The 21756-nt window shown below is 37.2% G+C and overlaps 1 protein-coding gene across 8 annotated transcripts in view; it reads left to right on the top strand.

Annotated features, from left to right (window-relative positions):
• LOC5570721 (BMP-binding endothelial regulator protein) overlaps positions 1-21756 on the top strand; it is a 261551-nt gene that overhangs the window by 116919 nt on the left and 122876 nt on the right. For all 8 annotated transcript variants that reach the window (XM_021843859.1, XM_021843857.1, XM_021843858.1 and 5 more), the window contains exon 4: positions 4218-4297. In XM_021843859.1, the coding sequence (XP_021699551.1) occupies positions 4218-4297 (80 nt within the window). The remainder of the gene's footprint in view (positions 1-4217; positions 4298-21756) is intronic.

Raw genomic sequence — 21756 nt, 5'->3', positions numbered from 1 at the left:
ATTACTGCGATGAAATCATTTTTCTCATTAAGTCAATGGTCGTTACTTCTCGTTACAACATCAACATGTACATTAATTGGACTTCTTGAATTTAGGCGGCTAAATGAAGTTCAATCGTGCTTAGTACCTCCACTATTGGTACATCTACCCTAACATGTGGTTTTTTGAAGCCTTGGGCATGATCAAAAAGTATCACAGGTGAGACATGAAAAAGTGAGTACTTTTCACGATTATTTTTAGCGACGGGGTAAAACCGCCCATCTACGGAGTAAAAGCGACCACCCCGATTTTTGTGCATGATTTTGTAAAAAAAAATCATAAATTTACTGTAATTCCAAGAAGTATAATGTTTTATGAATTCTAAATTGTTTATCCTGGATGTTGAGCCATTTATTCGGTAAATTAATTCTTAAATCTTAGATGTATAACTGTTGTCACCTTACAAAGGCCATATTATGGAAAAATATAATAACATTTTTCTTAGATGCGTATACTTTCTTCTGACGTTACGTACCCACTGGGACAGAGCCTGCTTCTCAGCTTAGTGTTCTTACGAGCACTTCCACAGTTATTAACTGAGAGCTTACTATGCCAATGACCATTTTTGCATGCGTAGGTATATCGTGTGGCAGGTACGAAGATACTCTATGCCCTGGGAGGTCGAGAAAATTTCCAACCCGAAAAGATCCTCGACCGGTGGGATTCGAACCCACGACCCTCAGCTTGGTCTTGCTGAATAGCTGCGCGTTTACCGCTACGGCTATCTGGGCCCCAAAAGATGCGTATACCTTCAACCCAAATTAAACATTGAATTTTTTAGTATATATGTACATTAGCGTGACTTGAACTCAGATCTAGAGGGGGCTTGACCTATTTGATCAAATATTACCTCAAGCAAGGTGTGTACTCAAAATGAAAATTTTAATTTTCTAGTGGGGATTAGAATTTTCAAGCGAAACGTGAAAATACTCCTTGTTGCATTGTGTTCGTTAAATAACAATATAAGGTACCGCGGGGCAAGTGGGAACGAAAAAAACGATAGTTCAAACAAATTGTTCAATAAAATTTTCAAATGTCAATATTTTTCAAATCCAACAACACAATCACGTTTTGGCAACATATTTGCTGGTGTGTGCATGAAACTAATCGAATAATTTCGAAATTGTGAAAACCTTGGAAGAAAGTTTTAGAATGAGCCAATGGACGCAGTTACCTCGCTAAGCGTGGCAAGTGGGACACATCCAATTTCATGCGTCAATCCACATCGGTAAGTCAATTATTACAATAATAGGAATGATAAGTCATAGATTTTTAATTTTAAGTACATATTTGATGTACATAAGGGATCAACCATAAAATACGTTAAGTTTTAGGAAGAAACCCTTCATTTAATAGTATGTCACCTCACATTTAATATTAACTGAAAATTCCTCAATAAAAGCGTAAAGAGGAATTAAACATGTTCAAAATGTATCATTTATAAGTTGTTAATTAAAATGTAGCACATAAACAATCAATAATTGACGAATTATAAATATGTTTTGTTATTATTTATATGCATGGCAGAAAACCACCTTATGGGATGGAATTGTTTTCCATCACTACCTTATTTGGTAGAAATAACAAATAAAGTTCAAATAACATAGAAAAGTAATCGTTCTCATGATGCATTTCAAATTTCAGCTGTGTGTTTGTTCAATTTTGAAGTCGTATTTCAAAAATAAAAAAATAATTAAAAAATAAAGAATAATAACACTTTTCTTCTCCCTCTTATGCAATTACGTAATTTGAGGTTGATCTTTTTTGATAAAAATCATTTGTTTGAATGTTTTAGTGCTACTCTCTAGCAAAATGTATGAAACGTGTACGAAAAGTTTTGATTCTGGTTTTTGTTTTAATAGGTCCCACTTACCCCAGGTACAAATATATTTTTGGGTAAGATAGACTATCGAAAATTTCATATGAAATGAAAACAAAATACTGGTTTATCGTTAGCAGCTTGTAATAATACTAAAAATTATAGCTTACTGATGGAAATTCGATTTAAAACACATTAATTTTTTGCGAGTCAATGCAAGACGTGAAACGTGTCACAATTTGTGATGCAAGTTGAAAATGGCGCTGAACTGACAACTGTTATATGAACCACATGGTAATAAAAATAACAATATGTTTAGTACTAAATACATTTCTTGTCATTGTATCTTCAACTTTCTATAAGAATACCACCATGAAAAACTTTTCCTAGTTGAGCTATGACGAAACGCCCCACTTACCCCGGATTCTCACTTGCCCCGCGGTACCTTAATCTGTTCATTTTCGATCTTCTCCTTAGTTTGGGATGTTTTTTACCTTTAAAAAGCGTTAAACGCGATTGTGTCTCAAATAAATGACTAGATAAATTATTTTGTGTGCTTGTATGCTGTATACTACTTTTATAAATGGAATTATTTTCATTCATTTCGTTGGCGCCCAGCGAGGAACTTGTAAAATCATTCTAACCGCCAATGACGGTACCAATTTCAAGACACCATGCGCGCCTGGGCGGTTGCCGAATTATCTTAATTATGGCTCCGTGTAAAATCAGATTGTCCAAAAATTATCCAGAAGTGTCAACCATCCGAGCTACTGGAATGTAAACATCTCTGTAAACGGAAGGCTTGAAACCTTAACACCACCACCAACCCCGATCTGTTTCAATCCCACCGAAACGATCTGCTACAACTTGTTCTCCTATGTTTGTTTACGCTGTCGTCATCAGGCGGCGGCGCTGGGGTCAGAGCTCTTTCGCTATATAGCGATCTGGTGCAGAGGAAGTCTTTCACCAAATTCGCCAATCGCTTTCTTGTGCACGAATACGGATTTGTAGACGGTGTGACGTGTATATGAATGTATCATGTGCTAAAAATATACCGAAACGAGATTTAAAAATAAATATTAGTGATTTATTCGTTTTGACAAGCTTTATTTTTGGCCAGTGTGACGAATGTTGTGCGAAGTAGGAATGGAATTCCGGATCGGTTTTGGTGTTGGCGGATTCGTTGTTTTTACTTAGGTGGAAATCATGTAAAATCCCGTTAAACTACGTCATTCAAATTGTGACGTAAGTGGATTGCACACTTTGCTTTTGAACCTACTGTCTGTGTCAAATAAAAGTAACTTTGTCTCTGCTTTACATAATTTTACATAATTTACATAACTTTACGTTTTTGAGCAGTTGTAGAAAGAAAATTAAATTGAATAAAAAATGTAAGAAAATTCATCAAGGAGATACTTTATTTCACATATTACATGTTTGTTTAAGTGTAACTTTTGAAAAATGTCACGACCTCAAGCAGCTACAACCAGAACACAGACAAATGGTTAATAGGCACATGCATTTCAATCCTCATCGATAAATTATTACTCAACGTAAATAACCCATAACATTTGCTCCCTTAATAATCGCCTACGTAATCAATAGACAGCCCTTAACACCCTAAGGGCCTAGTTTCCAAGATCCATAATGACATGGATTGAACATAACGAATCTCGCCCGACACGAATGCCCTGACGAGGGTAAAGTGTCGTTAATAAATAATAATAATAATAATAATAATAACGAATCTCGTTTCTATAATTTCTATAGTCAAGTGTTTCACTGTCATTCCCAGTACTCTCCTACCCTCTGATTTCGCCTCGTGCATATTCCACTGTCGCGAAATAAATCGGCTAGAAGCATACTTTTTATAGATAAATAATAAAAACAACCATAATGATACATTTGACCCTGTCCCACTTAAATGAAACATGAGCTCGAAGTCGTTGTTGCATATACATATTGTTGTTGCTCTTTTCCTTCTCTCGTCATATTTTTTCCCTTTTAAAATCATGTCAGCCATCTCGGCAAATGCCAAGAAAGTCAAGTTAGACTGTCTATCCATCTGTCTGGCCGGATTGTTAGTGGCGGAATGGAGATAGATTTGATCTCCGCTGTTCGTCGTCGAAGTCTATTGATAACCCTTAGCCAAGTACCGTCAGAGGAATATCTAGACATTAGTGCGCGCTCTCGCGAGATATTCACCAGCCTTCATCAGCAATGAGCAACTTTTTATTTTCGCAATGCCATCGTGGTGTCTGTCTAGTGGTAGTTGCTATTTTTTTTTTTTACATAATCACCATCACATCTCGTCAAGATTTTCCATAAACTTTGTGTTGTTGTTCTCGTCTCTTTACAGTCGGTATTAGGGAACCTTGCGCGAACGAAGGTGAAGAGGTCAAAATCGACATGACGGCGTGCTACAAATGCATCTGCAAGGTAAGGATGAATATTTACTATCGTGGGCTGGCGCATATGATTAAGAGTGTATTTAACGTTTTAAATGAACCAAAGCAGTGACTGACTTGTATTTTTGAGCTGAAGCAGTCAGAAGCAAAGGGAAGTGTGACCAAAATATATTAAAAAACTAGTGGTCCCGGCAAACTTCGTCTTGCCATCAAGTAGGCTGTTAAAAAACGTGATGAATCGTCCCATACAAAATGACAGTTCCTTTCACGCTCGTTTTTCCGACTTTCCCGGTAAATATCCTGGGATTTTTATACTCACAAACACGTCGGAACACTTGACGAACAAAACGGAAATATAATCATTTAAATCCGTTGACCCGTTCGGAAGCCATTTCGTGACATACAAACACCATTCCATTTTTATTTATATAGAAGAAGATATACGATTTCCAATTTATAAAGTAATTTGGCAAATTCTCCATACTAATTGATGGGAGACTATAAACAAGCCAATTTTCAACGTGTTATGTAAATTTTCGATTGCATATGAATAAACACTTAGGGCCCTATTTTATAAGTCGAGTCGATCAAAGTGACTCGACTGGAGTCACTGTCGACCGAAAAATTTGCTTGACACGGCTCTGTATCTCGAGTTTTTCGACAGTTGTCACTCTATGTGACTGGATTACTATGGGAGTCGACGGGTGACATCTGAAATATGCATTCTTACTTTGATCGACAGTGATTACAGACGAGTCACATGAATCTGCTCGATTTACAAAATAGACCCCTTAATTCAAAATTGACCAATTTGTCACTTACACCCCTTGTTTAAGGGTCTAAACTGATTACAACGCAAAAATTGCAATTTTCAATACCCCTTTCCCTATATCACACTTTTCGTAGGATTACTCCGTAGTAGTTGTCCAATAAGTTTCAAATTGTGAAACAGTGGATAAAGTTGATTCACCCATCAACACTTATTAATTTATTTGAACCTTTACGAAACTTTCATAAAAAACGCGAAATTAGTTAACGCGGGAATTTTTGTAACGCGAGTAGTCGCGAGTTGTACTTTGTACAACACCTTTGGTTTTTCATGCTCAACTTGATTTACCTCGCGATCTAGATCAAATACGAAAAGTTTAATTATCACTAGTGCTGCCTGGTGGCAAAATTTTGAATTAAATAGCTCAGACAATTTATTGAACAACATTGCTGGAAACGCCATCCTTTTAAGTGGCCAGGATCCTGATAAATTCGCAAAACAAAAGTTAAATGCTCACTAGTCACCTGGTGGCAAAATATCGTTTTTTTTTTGGCTAAAATAATGATGGTTCATGAACTAATGAACAACATTACTGAAGACACCATCTTCTTATGTGGTCAGGCTCCTGAGATATCTGCAAAAAACAGTAAAAGTTTCATGCCCACTAGTAGTGCCATCTAGCAGTCTTATATCGAATTCAATGAGGTACCATTGAATAGCGCATCATCTCATTACAGGTTTACTGAAGAACACACATTTTGAAATTAACTGGATTTTGAGAAATATCGCTTTCTAATTGTGGTCTGTACATACCATATATATTAGAGTAATGCAAATTTTGAAATTTTTGCTCCCCTATGCTTAAACGACTTACTTTATGGTAAATAGCATCCTCCACTAGAACTGTAAGTTGTAACTGTAATTCAATGCCAATGCTAACTGTAATTCAATGCCAACCAAATGTCATGAATTGTTTGTATTTCATAGTTTTTATGTATTTCTTAAAAAAAGTTGAGAATCCAATTATCTTATGCTTACTTGTTGTATTTTCTGGGGAATGTCATTTTCAACGAAAGGTTTTCTGAGAAATGGGTTACGTCTCAATGAAGTTCCCGGTGAAATTTAAACAAACTGTACTGTTCGTCCAAAATCTTGACGCAATTGAGCACAATGTCCATCGATGCTCTTAACATCCTTGTGAGTGTGAGCTTCGTGGCTGTGCGGTTAGTGTTACCAAGCATTTAGCAGCATTGAGTCAATCGGTGTGGGTTGGATTCCCACTTCCGTCCGGGGAACCCTTTTCGTCAGGAAGGTTTTTCGACTGTGCCACTGGGCGTTGCATGCTAGTCCGTTGTCTAGTGTGATGCTTCCTTCAAAGGGCAAACCGTCCACTGGAAGCGTTATAACGTGTCGGAGTTTCCTGGTAAAACTTTGTTCATATATGGCAGCTGGTTCATCTTCACAATAATGAGTTCAATATGCATTCATAAAGTCTAAATTAAATTCGTTCTGAAATCAGTAGCCAAAAAAAATTTCGAGGAAATATCTTAAAAAACTAATCAATGTTACCCAGAACTACAGTAGATATCTTTTAAAATTTTGTGGCATTTTTTTTCATTTTCAATAATATAAAAAATTTTGAAATTTTTGTTCCCCTATGCTTAAACGGTGTCAATTATGATAAAAATCGTTCGCCCAAAATTTGAAGTGATTTGGAAGAAATTTGGTTGTGCACACGCCATTTGTAGTTCATATGGAAATTACTATGAGAAAGACAAACCTTTTGTGTTCAGTCCTTTAGCTGCTCGTAATAATAATCTGTGGAAAAGCGAACAAACGCTTCTCATGTGAAATCTTCCCAGCTACAATTTTGTCGAAGACCACATTTTGACGTGATGTAAGGATCATTTGTGATTATTGATAACAATGTCTTAATCATGCTGAGATGATCATTGCATTACTTTCAAAGTAACACTGCTTTTTCGCTGTTGAACATAGTAGCCTGGGTTACTTTGATCTATTCTTCCCGCCAGGAAGAATCATCACTGTTGCCTGCTAAGCAGTTGGTTAAGCATGTAAAATGCAAACCCAGTTTATGATTATGAACAGCAATTAATCCTGACGTTTAAGGCGAAGTAGGCCGTCATTGAAGTTTGTACGCGTCGTTGATGATTGTTGCTAATTCATCTCACGATTTCGAATCAAAGAAAATCAGTTGGTTTTGCACTGACACACCTGAAAAAGTATCAGTATACTCTATGCATGTTAGCGCGTACAGTGGTACTTTTTCAAGTCAATATAAACTATCAAGACTGAGTTTTATCACTTTGAAATGCAAGCTGAAAAGTCATCATTGTTTCCAAAACGAATGACGGGCTACTTAGCCTTAAGGCCGCACGGGACGTCATCATAATCACCCTATCCATTTGAAGAAGCAAATCCCAAAAACCCCTCCATAAATCGATGCGAAAAATGTATCACTACGATTCTATATATGTAGTGCACAATCTAATACATTTTCAGCTTCATCGGTTCACTAAAACTCGAGATTTGCTTTCACAAAGTTTTGATGATGATTATTAGAGTGAGACAAAAGATAGGGAAAATAACACGGTCTCCCGTGTCCCCTTAATCAAAAAGTGGTCTTCGGCAAAGTTGTAGGTAGCTGAAAGGATTTCACATGAGAAAGTTGGTTCACTTTTCCATACAATATTTTGACGAAGAGATAAAGGGCTGAATACAAAAGGTTGGCGTTTTCCATAGTAATATCCATATAAACTTCAAATGGCGTGTGCACAGTCAAAATTATTCCGAATCACTATTTTCGGCAGTTTCATTCTCTTCATCAGGATTACGAGGGGTTTTGTCGACTAAATACTCTTACATTTTGCATGAAGGTGCACTTTTATGCAAAGAATATTGACGCAAATTCAAAGCCCAAAAGGGTTTATTAAACCACCCATGACTAAGAGAACAAAACTCACAACTATTCGAGGTATTCTGTGTAAATGTAAGTGATGTACAATTAGTTCAAATCAATATTATGGCAGTACATATATATAGAAACTAGTCAAGATAAACAGACGTAACACTCGAATAATTTTCAACGTACACCAATATGGTACTCAATTCTGATACACTGTAACCTCAATTTACGAACTAAATCGGGGAAGCGTATGTTCTTTTAGCAGCATTAACATATTATTAATACAATGGATTCTAAATCAGGCTTGAATGTGTTTGCAAGTTAAGTTCTTCCAAGAACTCTTTGGAGTTGGAGCATATGATTCTACATGAGTTAACGGAGATCAATTTATCATTTCTATGTAGAAGAATGTCTCACAATACTGGACCCTAAAAGATTGTTATATTTTTAAGAAGTGTTTGTATTGTCAGATCCAAGTTGTGGTGACTAAAAGAGTACAATAGGTGTTCTAGTTCATCCAAAAACTTCCTGGAATACATACCTGCAATGTACTGGCATATTTAGCAATCCTTTGATGTTTTTTTTTTGATATGGCACACACCCTTATCTATTCATAGTAGTAAAATGAGTATTTTTATAATTTGTGCCGATGTCCTAGGTTCTCCAAGGATTCCATTGAATGTAGGCCTTGGGATCTACGACCGTAATAAGAGATTAGAGGTAAGTTTTCAAATACTCCAGAGGCCCCTAACCGTTCCTGTGAGTAAACAGTGTATTTTATTAATTTATGTGGATGTCCTAGGTCCTCCGAGATCTATATCTAATAAAGGTCTTAGGATCTACAAGCTTGCTGCTTTTTTGATATGGCACAGGCCCTTATCTATATGTAGCAGTAATATAAGTATTGTTATAATTTGTGCCGATATCCTAGGTTCTCCAAAGAGTTCATTGAATATAGGCCTTTGAACCTACAAATGTGATCAATGGTCTATAAATTGTTTTTTAATATGGCACAGTCTCTTCATTTAAGTCATCGGAATATATTTTTGATTTATACGGATGTTTATTGGTGCTCCAAGGATTCCATTGAATAAAAGCCTTGCGATCTACGGCCATAATAAGTGATTAGAAGATAGTTTTCAAATGTTACACATGCCCCTTACTGTGGGTAAACGGTGTATTGTATGAATTTGTGCGGATGTTCTTTGTCCTGTAAGATCTCTATCGAATATGGGTATTAGGATATACAAGCGTAACCAATCATCAATAGATAGATCTTCAATATTGCAAAGGCCTCTCACTATCCATATTAGCAAACGAAGTGTTGTATTGAGTTGTGTCGATGTTTTTGTACTTCCAAGGACTCCACAATATATAGGCCTCCGTTTCTACAAACGTTAGTAGTTGTACATTGATGATACTTCTTCTTCTTCTTTCTAGCGTTACGTCCCCACTGGGACAGAGCCTGCTTCTCAGCTTAGTGTTCTAATGAGCACTTCCACAGTTATTAACTGAGAGCTAACTATGCCAATGACCATTTTTGCATGCGTATATCGTGTGGCAGGTACGAAGATACTCTATGCTCTGGGAAGTCGAGAAAATTTCCAACCCGAAAAGATCCTCGACTGGTGGGATTCGAACCCACGACCCTCAGCTTGGTCTTGCTGAATAGCTGCGCGTTTACCGCTACGGCTATCTAGGCCCCTAATGATGATACTTATTTATCGCATAAAATCTAAACTCTTAATATAAGCAAATGGATCAACGTACTGATCTGTACTGATGTTTATGAATTTACTTCGTTAAACAATTGACGTCAATTACATTTGCGTAAAAACAGACTTCGTTAATTGATGTTTTGGTGAATTGAATTTGAAAATGGCATCAGACGTCGATTTTCGTCAACAATATTCTCCAAACGTAGGTCGCCTTCTTGGATTCCAGAATGGCGTCGGACATCGATTTTCGTCATCCCCTCGTTGTGCCCGTTCCGAAATTACCCACATTACATGTGTTTTCAACTATTTTCTCCAGCCGGAAGTCGCCATCTTGGATTCCAAAATGGCGTCGGACATCGGTTTTCGTCGTGCCCGTTCCAAAAATACCCATATTGCACGAGTTTCCAACGATTTTATCCAACCCAAGGTCGCCTTCTTGGATATCAAAATGGCGTTGGACATCAATTTTCGTCATCTCCACTTCGTGTCCGTTCCGAAAATACCCATATTGAATGGGCTTCCAACGGTTTTCTCCTGAACGGAAATCAATCCATTACATAATTTCCCACATAATTGTCCAAACTCAATTTACGCACTGCGTCATAAAGTAAATTGAGTTTACTTGGTAAAAAAAGTGACTTAAATTGAGGTTGCGTAAAAAAAGACTTCGTAAATTAAGGTTTTAGTGTATTTGGTAGTTTATTAACGGATCACTTGTGGTGCTCGTATCGCTAATTTCCATACAAACTTCGAATGACTTGTGTAGTTTCTGTATTCATCTAAGTCCATCTAAATTTATGGAGGACGTTCAGAATTTGATCATGTTACCATTTATGTAGTTTACCCTATATGGCCCAACGAAGCAAGGAGAGTGAGTGGTAGGGTAACTCACTATACGACTGTTTGCAATGAACGATATGAGCGATAGTTGTATTTTAGCACATTACGAACCAAACTTATTGTTTGTGATGTCCAACAGAAGCCATAAGTATAAATCCAATAAGAATTTCACAATACCGTATTATACGTAGTTAATTATATATTTTCTTAAGACTCTGAATGGATTCAATCAATGAATAGGAGGCATCTTGTACTCTGCAATTAAACGGTCGTTTTGAAGAACAGGAAACGAATTTTGTATAACACTTACATTTATACACCACATACAAAATACATTGAAACTGGATATAAGATCTGGGTATAGTAGTGGGTGTATGAAGAGGTCTAGATTTGGTTCATGGGGATCAAAAAACTAGGAAGCAATTCTTTATTCAACGTGAGCTCAAGCAGTCAACATCTCAAAATCCTTAAGTTCTCAGTTATCCTTAATACAAGTGATAAGTTCGGTTAAGCTTAAAAATAAGTGAAGGCATGTTCCAAGTTCTGCACTTGTTATCAAGAAGATTCAGGTAACCAACCATTCAATAGTGAAATCTCCCACGTGGCCCCTCTAAGACCCTCTGCCCCTACAACAGGACCCATTTGGTTTGTGCCACGTTTTGGCCTAACCACTAAGCCCCAGCGCGGAAGTCAACTATAGGCTACTCTTGTTGTCCTCCTCACGGACAACAGTGTTCTGCTAAAATAATCACCGGGAATCATCATCAAGTTCTACGTGCTAGTTCCTGAAGAGGAGATTCATCGCCCTGTGCCCCAAAAGAACCACATTGTTGTGCCCTCCCCCGCCGACGGTACCCTAACAGCATTGCCCGTTCATCCCATCAGTTCCAGTCAAGGCCGGCCCAACGTAACACACTCCCACACACATATACCCAACACAGCGTGAGTAGAATAAACGTTAACAAGTGAAAAGACCGTGTTAAGTGATTTTGCGACCTGATCAGCTTTCCCCAGTACCCCCTATTGTCGATTAGCCGACCCCGAGAACAGAGGCGGGTGTAGCCCACCCCAGACAGCTTCCGTGGCTCAGACCAGAAGCTAGGGTATCGTGCTCCTCTGGCCACGTCACTCAGTCCAGGGATTTTTCAGGAGTAACAATCTAGAATCAAATGAGCATTTCGGAACAAAAATGACTTATTTTAACCACTTTAAATTCAATCGAATGGTGCTCAGAAACAAATAATTTAAATCAGATTCTGTTTTCACTACGATCAATGGGATGAGTTCTTGCGAGAGGGGTTGGTGGTCCAATGGCTATCAATTGTGTTCAATAAGCAGATGGACATGGGTTCAATCCCAGGTCCGTCCCTTTCCTCGTACTTTGTAGTTGTGTCTTTCACTTGCTTCTATCTTCCATTTTTAACATATCACAGTTGATCTATCATTGTTCATAGAATTTGCTACAACCAGAGACGAACAAAAAAAAAACCGTTTCCCTTCACAGCTAAAAATATGTTATAAATTTCAGTTTATTTTCATGCACATATTTGGAGCATCAAAATAAACTGAAATGTCAACGATAAATTGCTTAGTTTTAAATCAAATGCACTTTAAATTTACACCATCATGTAACAATCAAGCATCTTTGGTTGAAAACTAAACGAAATGCCGTAACAATAGATGAATTTGGTTTATTTTTACCCTAGGCTTCAGTTTACACTACATTGGAATTTAAATATTTTTATCTGTGCTTCGCTTCGATTCTCTCATCATTATAGCGCACGACTTTCCTTACGCCTGATGCATAGGCAGTCTGCTAATCAAACAGCAAGCCTCTCTGCCATAAATTTATCACCCCTATACCTTCCTGCATAAACTGGCGTAGATGCAGGGGGGTCTACTGGAGCCAGTTTAATGTATCATCAATTCCTCCCCCTTCCCCTCATTGGTCAGCATTCTAACGTGGCAGGCGCCATTGTTGCCTAAAAATAGAAAATCACCAGCACTTATACACTGAGGGTGCCATTAGTCCCAAGCAGTGATCTGGTTGGTTCCTTGTGTAAGTTGCTCTGATCTGGCGATACTGGAGTAGCAACTACGGGCCGGACAATCATGGTCAAGCTCAAGCTCGGAAGTTCAGGTCTGAACACGTTTTTCAATCGGAAGTATTTGTTCCCTTGTCACATTTTTTACAACTTTAGCAATGAAACCAATACCCGACTATTTAGATATTTTTAGACTTAAGGTAACGGATCAGTGCAAGAATACATCATTTGGGTTATTTTCTTGAATAAAGCCAAAGCCGGAACCTGATTCCGGATATATTTTCTGGGCAGGAGCCGAGGCCAAGGAAAAAAATGTAAATTTAACTCGAAGCAACATATGTTGCTACTTGATCGTCAAGAAATCATTTCAGAAAACCAATGCAAGACATCAACTCTCATTATTGTCAATTTTACCATATGTGGCCATGGATGGGTTGTAGGGTCACTTCCGGTGAACCAAGAGACAAACATATATAATAGCTGGGCCAGACATGCGACTTCTCAAACTACATGGAATAACCTTAGCGTAGCTGCTGGAACATGCTTCTAGTCTGTATTTATTTTTCATCCAGATGACCTGGCAAAGTCCGAATTCTGAGGCCACTTTCGGTGAATCAGGAGACAAACATAAATAATAGGTAAAATTAGTCATGCGACTGCTCAATCTTCAAACTTCAATTGTAAACTTCGGTTATAATTGCCAATTTCACAAAACAACTTGGTATTTTTTTTTCGAATTTTCTAGAACAATCTCACAGGTTTAAGTAAGGTGATTGAAAGTATTTATAATTTGATGATTAACTCGAAATTGTATTAACTCGAAATTGTCAAAAATGTCGAATGTGACAAATATGCAGTTATGAGCAGTTCACTCGATTGCGAATAAAAGGTCTGTTCCGAGGCTTTGAGGGTTAATATACACTGTACAAATTGTGTCTAACTACTCCTCTATTTCAAATCATTATGAGTCACACAGACGCAATCAGGTTTATTTCCAAAGTAGCTAGAAATCTTTGGTTTTGAAAAATTAAAAAGAAATCCTGGACAGCGCTTAGAAATCATCACAGTCACTAAACTACAATAGATTAATTGTTAGTAATGTTGTTATATTATATATGAATGCTATGATTTGATCAAGAAACCATTCCCATATGATATACCGAGAAATAAGAAGCAAAGTACCGTAATCCGGGGTAACATTGATCAGTTTTAGGATATTTCTTAAATATTTATTTCAAAAATGCAAATGTTACAAGTTTTATATTTTTAAAACAAGTACTGCCACCCGTAGCTCGTCACTATATACTGTATTTTGTTTTTTGAAAGATTTAAGCATGAAAGAAGAAGAAAGAGGTTCGACTGATGTGAATTTTAAAGCTACTGGATTCGGCACTGCAGTCTTGGAAAAAACATCGTTTTGATTCCTCCCAAGACTGCAGTGCCGAATCCAGTAGCTATAAGATTTAAGCATGTTTACAAAAATGTTTTATGTGATTTTTTCATTAAGCTGATATGGGGTAACATTGATCATCCATGTAAACAACGTTCGGTTATATTGAAAATGTCGTTACTTACATAAATCTTGTCGAATATGATGTCCAAACGCTTACATCTCATTTACTTTTTGAGTTATTTTAAAATTAAAAACACTTCGAACAGTGGAATATGCCTAAAGGTAGGCAATTTCCTAAGGGATTTCTGCATTCTTAACAGTAATTCGCTAATGCTGCCTAATTGAACATACTTATAAAAATTTTGACAGCGGAATCGTTTTTGGCGATGACATTTTTAGTGAGAACCGCATTTTCCTTGCAGAACTTTTGTGAGACATGAATCTTCGGTAGTGTCATCCTTAACCATTGAAATCATTGTTTCGCAAACTTGACAAATTTACGCATAAAGTTAATGCAATTTTTGCAAAAATCTTAATTTTCAATAGCTTATAAATATAAGAAAGAGAAGCAACATTCATGCTTTGGAAATGTTTCATCAATAAATGATGATACCAACTTATTACGAGATGAGTCATTCCGATCAATGTTACCCCGCTGATCAATGATATCCTGGATTACGGTATCGCGAACATCCATGAGAGTGTATTTTTAGACAATTTCACCGAACCAGTTTTGTGTGCCTATCTTATTTTCCCATTTTCTCCCAGGTCGCTTCATAGGTACGTTGCATCAATAGATTAGCGCCTGATGTTGGAGCTGCTGTAAAATGCAATGTGAGTAGGCAACAAAGGTAGGCATGCAGGCAGGTACATACATATTGCCGTTGTTATTTTGCGTGGCCTCGCGGTTCGATTCGATTTAGCTCTCTGCTGGTAATATTAATAACAAAACGTTAACCAGCTTCAGCCGACCAGTAGACAGCAAAGCAGCCATCAGACGGTGCACTAGTGGAAGTAGGGGACCAATGCCCAATATGCACTGATGGGGCAAAACTGTCTGACTCATTGAATTAATCTTAGACGGATTTGATTTGATATTTATTCTTTGCCAAATGATGTAAAAGTATGTTTATCTGAGAGTTGCCGCTATAAGCCTTGCCTTGCCAAAGATTTACCAAGAATTTCCCGGTGAATTTCAACCGTTGTTACTTATTGCCTAAATCATAAGCTTTTCCGCTTATTTTATAAACGATAATGCGTTTGGGGCCTTCCTCAGCCGAGTGGTTAGAGTCCGCGGCTAAAAAGACAATTTACACCGTCTTCAGCACAAAGGCCGCACAGACTGAACAATCACTAACATTAGGCAACGGACAACACGAAACACCCAGTAGCCCAGCGATGAATTTTTCGTTTGACGAAAAGTTTTCACCGACTGGAGCGGGAATCGAACCCACACCCCGTGACACAATACGCCTAGACGACTGACGCCGCTAACCGCAAGGCCACGAAGCCCACAAAGCAAAGCCATGCTGAAGGTGTCTGGGTTCGATTCCCGGTCGGTCTAGGAACTTTTCGTAATGGAAATTTCCTTGACTTCCCTGGGCATAGAATATAATCGTACCTGCCACACGATATACGAATGCAAAAAATGGTAACTTTGGCAAAGGAAGCTCCCACTTAATAACTGTGGGAGTGCTCATAAGAACACTAAGCTGAGGAGCAGGCTCTGTCCCAGCGAGGACGTAATACCAAGAAGAAGAAGAAGAAGAAGAAGAAGAAGAAGAAGAGTAATGCGTTTCCATGTTGCGGAACTAACTCATGGGGGAGCATGGTTACTAACTCTTAGCTTTACATACTAAGGCACTCTACCCCATCCATTGGGTCTTTTTCATCCAGGAATATTTTCAAACAACATTCCGATTAAGAACCGTAAAAAGTTCAAAATTGGGAAATGTTTTCTATTTGGTAGCTAGTAAATACTGTATAAACACTATTACCAAATTGAAATGGCTTTAATATGTTCATTTTGTTACGATAAAACGACATAAACCCTTAAAGTGGCATTTCGGACCTCTTTACCCTAATAGCGTTGAATGTAGCGACCTGCATGGGAGATTGGCTCTTATGCTTGGCACTCACCTGCTCATTCACTCACCGTTGACATGTTTGCCTTGAGCTGCCTTCCGAGCCTAATGGATTTCCACGCGTATTATACGTTATCGTTATCCGTGGATACACGTGGATTGAGGCAATTAAAGAAACCGAAAAATGATGAAATCATACATAACGTACAGTTCAGGGGCTCAAACGCAAAGGGATTCCATTTTGGTTGGTTTTGAGTTAGGTACACCAAAAACTTCTACTGTTCTTAAGCTTTCCAACGTTATTTTCATGTGTTTTTTCCAGCCAAAAGTAAAAATAACATAAGCTACGAATGTATGAACATCGCATATATTAAAGCTTTCTCCAATTCTTTCCGAAAAAAAGCGATTATTCCGCAAGTCAATCCGAAAAATAATCTATTTAAGCGTTAATCACCACAATCTATCCATCCCGCCTACACCTACTGACCCCATACCCAACTTTTGAATACATTCAAATAAATTGTATACAGTTTCAAGGAGTCTTTATTTATGACTCTTTTTACCATCCCTGGTTGCGAACAAAATCATCATCCTTGTTATCCTCGTGTCAAGTGGCTTCTATCGTCATCCGTTATGCACAATCACCTTGCCAAACACTATTAGTGAATGGATAGGTGACTTCCGAACATGCTAGCCCTACCTGCCCTGAGATCCCTTTTTTAGCCTTCACTTTTTCTAACAATGGCCGCACAAGCCGTTTGGGAAGACGAAGCAACAACCAGAAAAGACGACACTCCATGCATCATGTCGAATTAGAGTCGTTCCTTGGCGCCAGGATTTAATGAAGTTGGAAAACTTTTCGGGCCTGCAGCAAAGTAAATCAAAGCGGAAAAAAAGATTCATTGATGTTGCTTGCTGCTGGTTTATCGCTACCTGTGGTGGGTCCAAATATCCTACGTGAGAATTGCTCCCGCTGTGAATAGGGCTGGATAGTTTGTTGATCTTGCCGTTCGTTTGTTTGGTCTCTTGTTGGTTGTTTCAGTTTTGAGAATGCCTTTTTTCGGATCGTCCTTTTCTGAAGTGGTTTTAAACCAAACTCGGTAAAACGGGACGAAGGTGTTGAGGAATGATAGCTGTCCCTGTCATCACACGAAGTACCCCGGTTTACATATTTGGGCAGAACTACATATAATTTGAAACTGTGATTCATGTTTTACCTCCACTACATTTTGGAAAATATTGATCGTGTGGCAACGTTTATGGTTTAATAAAATAAAAATTTGATTAGATTTAATAAAATAATGACGCATTATTTTTAGTCGATTTTAAGTTTTGGGGTAACTTTCAAAATAATGTACACATATGAAAATTCACAACTAAACAAATATTTGACATCATTGCAGTTGGAGCTGGATCAGAGAATGTTAATGTAGAACGTGAATGAGATTGTTCAATTCAATACCTTTTGGCAAAGACGATACAAAGTTGAGAAAAAGAACGTGGGGTCGTGACAGACTTCGGTCTTGAGGAGCTTAGGAGTTGTGAGATCGAAGTCCACTAGAACAATTGATTTATTTTTCAACATGTAGCATCTCAATTAGTTCAACTAACCACCTTTTTCCACGAACTTCAGAAAGTGAGGACGAATAATCTTATCTTTTTACAAAATCACGTAGGTCTATTGAACTAAAATGGTAAAGAAAATGACCTAGAGATATTTTATTAGAAAAAAAACGAAGTAATAATAAGAATATAGAGCTTTTACAAATCATATTAAAAGCTCATAATATCTCTCCTGCTTTGGAAGCAACCGTGAAGAAGGCTAGGAGCGCCTGGAAAAGAGAAAGCAAGTCGACATACCTTTTCGCGCGGGGCGACCGCCAGATAGCCGTATAGTAAAGTGTATATGAGTTCGAGTATACATTCGGAATAAAGGAGGCAAAAATAAAATAAAACGAAGCAAGTGGTACGCGAATGAACGAACGGCCTTTATCGACCTTGTTCATTGTATAATAACACTTGGCTGAGCGACCAGGCCTTTTCACGCTGCATGACGTTTCTCCACTCGGGTCGAGACGGGGTATAATGCGGTGGATGGATTGGTGGATACACGTATGCTGTATGTAAATGCCTTCGATGCCAACCAGATATTCAAGCGGAGACTTGGCAGCAGCGGGAATCCGAACTGCTGGCCGCCGGTAAATGCCTAGCAAGTGACATGCCGCGGTTCAACGATTTCAGTACGCTCCATAGATAAGACATAGGGTGGTAAGAGGATGATGCAAAAATTAGGACGAAATGCCGGAGGCTACACTTGACTCACAATCAAATCTATCTTCAGATAAGTAAACTATTCAGATGCAAAGAGACAGTGTTCCTTGAAGACGCACCCTAATATTATGTCGCCCTACAGTGAAAGATACGCAAAAATATATGTAGGGAACATGGAACGGCGACGTTTGAGTAGGATGAATCTTTTTAAATGAGAAACATTCCTTATTACTCGTCCACTAGCATACTACACGACGAGGGAAAATAATAAGTGAGTAACAGCAGCATTCTAAGTTCGGATTCAAATGAGCGTGCATTTAGGGTGTGGCTTATTTTTGAAACTTACCAGTGGATTTCAGACCATCGATCTGTCAATAAAACTATTCAAAATCTATTGTTTGGAATATGAGTTCTGTCGGAAATCTCGTCAAATCTATATTTGATCTTATAATTATCACTTTGTTTGCCTAACCGGCTTATCTTGATGGTTTTTCGGGCAAAAGATGATAATATGGAGTTAATAAATAGCTTCTAAAGGATTCGGTCCTCGAGGAATTCTCAAACCACGGACCGAAACATTGAAGAAACTACAGTGTTTTTTCTGTTTTGCACAGAAAGAAACATCACTAGAAGGATTGTTTCGCAACTAAACTGATAAATGTTTTTCCATAGCCGAATCATATGCTCACTGTGTGCGTTTTTCTTAACGTGATCCATGTTAAGAAAAACGCACACCCTAATGCAAAAACTGAAGGAATCTCTGAACTCGGCAGCAATCTACCCTCATCTTACCGAAAGATCTTTGCACAGCAAAAATGCATTGGAATGAATCAACATCAGCGAAGTGGAACTCTTCTTAAAATACTACTTTCGAAAAAAAATGATAGATGCATTTGGAGTTATGTGCATTTCGCACTAAATTTAGTTGTGAGATGGTGGGCGTTTTAAAATTCTTGCGAATGCAGATGCTAGAAGTTTTAGAGCAATTATTCTAGAATAAATAAAAAAAAAACAAGTACGCCTAAAACGACGGATGTCACAAAGATTTTAAACTTCAGGCATGACACAAATGCTGTTTGGTATTAAACTACCGTTTTGTCTCAAATTCCGGCACATATGAGCCATTCTAAACACTCGACTTTTTGAAGCGATTTTTCAAGAAAACCACTGAAATTTCTTCACAGGATGATCAATTCTTCTATTATTCAAGTCCTTTACATATAAAATTACATTACCTTTTAATTGGCTTTTAATCGCATCTGTTTGGAATTTAAGACAAAACGGTTTATCATCAAAATGCAATACTAAAATTCGTATTTATAATTTCAATTGATTTTAACGATTGTCCGAAATTTCCCCGAATGGAATTTCCTCGAATGACATTGTTCCGAATGAACTATTTCTTCGGAAACTATTTTCCCGAATATACCATTTCCCCGAAAAATAAGTAATGTAATTGATGTATTGAAAGCTATTCATGATTCTGCTTCCTAATGCAGCTAATGTGAGATTATATAAATGATTATATAAATTTGTTATAAAATCCATGTGTTTAAAGTGACGGATGTTCAAAATAATATGCCACGTGCATTTTACTCAAATCAAACCTAGATTTTTTTGTAATAGTCTAACGTAAAATGTGCTCGATACGCAGTTTCATTTCAAGCGGTATCTTTGGAGTAGAAACATTTGGCTAATGAACATTTATCCGCACATTCGGCTTAGTTTTGCCTTCTTAGAATAATAGGCTGTTCTTTATATTTATACTATTCCAATATTTAGTGGCACTTGGCAATTTTTTCACATTGTTTCGCATTATTACGTAAAGATGCCTTATTCAGCCAAACGTCCTCATGCTCCACTAGGTTAAACGTAGTTTCATTATACTTAGTGACAGTATCTACAGTGAGTCTATTGATCCTAAGAATATATATTTTGCACAACATAATTAAAGCTCGAGTTTTCCTTTTAGATACATTATTGTTTTTCCGACAATCAATGTCAGTTTACCAGAAAAAAAACTTTTTTTATGTCTGGGACAGAAACAATTTTGCCGAAACGTTCCTAAATGAGTCACATAGTCGAAAACGTCAAATACAGTAAGCACGTTAGCTTAGCTTAGCTTAGCTTATACTGACTACACATATTATGGTTGCTATTCCGTGATTGACCGAAGTTAGTGAATATGCACAAAGAATCAACTACAGTGAGCACGTTAGTTATGAATACTGGAAATGCTAATAACCACTAATGAAATAGAGAAAAAATGACCAGTTGAAAATAAAATCTTAATTGAGAGTAGTTAGAAAGCATGGAAAATGTTGAATCAAAGTATTAGAATCTGTATAATTCGTTTTTACAATTACATTTGAAGTAATTGCAAAATTATCAGAAAAAAATCTGATTAAAGTTTCTGTAGCTCTGCTATTTTTTATTAATTCATTTATTTCTAAAGAACAGCCTTTTAATAAAAGAAAAGGCAAATTTCTGATGCAATCAGTAGCAGCTGCAAGCAGAACAATATTAAAACAGCAAAACTTCAAAGAACTGTTTAAGATGATAAGAAGGCACTTTAATAGTGATACATGTTCACTAGCGCCACCTAACGGCAAAATCGCGAACCAAACTGGTCGTCTTCCGGATGTCATTGATCCCCTGAACAACTTTGCCGAACACCCGAACTTTCCATCTCTTGTGGATCACAAACTAGAACTCAACTTTACATGCTCACTAGCGCCTCCTAGCGAACCAAACTATTTGCTTTCCGGATGTCCTTGATCCCCTGAACAACTTTGCTGAGGGTTGTTTCTTTGCAAGTCGTAGGGATCTTGAGATATAGCAATGTGAATTTACCTGTTTTGAGATGTTGCTGAACTTTTTCAATACTTATTTTAGTGAGCCCGTATTTATGACGGGTAGTGTAGGTAAGGGGTTTCTTAAACAATAGTTAATGTTTTTCTTTTTGGCAAACAATGAATGATGCTTTATTCAGAACAGACAACATTTAAGAAATTTCATTTTGGGTAAGTATTCTTCAGATGGATAGCAGAAATGTTATCTGGTGTAAAAAAGTCTAACAAAATCGACCATAGTTTTTTTTTATCCGAACATTTTTTTTTCTTGACTTTGTTTCAATTTTTAAGCATCTTTGTAATAATTCATCTAGACTGTTAACTACACTTTTTACAAAAAAAAAAAAAACACAAATTATGTTCTTAATTTATAAAAAAAACACCAAAATAATGTTTGACTAATTTTCAACGGATTTATAAATTTTCTTGTGAATCTACCCTTTGATGTTCCTTAAAGAATTTTAATGTAATAAAATTAAACAAAAATTTAAATGTTTTCTTGTCTTTTGTTGTTTCTCCTTTCTTCGCATTGCGCTTTCTTGAGGAATTTCGTGACAAATTCTTCATACTCCAAAACGCAATACTTTTAAGA

The sequence above is a fragment of the Aedes aegypti genome, chromosome 2 (genome assembly GCF_002204515.2).
Source record: "Aedes aegypti strain LVP_AGWG chromosome 2, AaegL5.0 Primary Assembly, whole genome shotgun sequence".
Classification (NCBI taxonomy): domain Eukaryota; kingdom Metazoa; phylum Arthropoda; class Insecta; order Diptera; family Culicidae; genus Aedes; species Aedes aegypti.
Note: the sequence above shows the minus strand (reverse complement) of the source record. Positions and strands in the feature narration are given on the sequence as shown.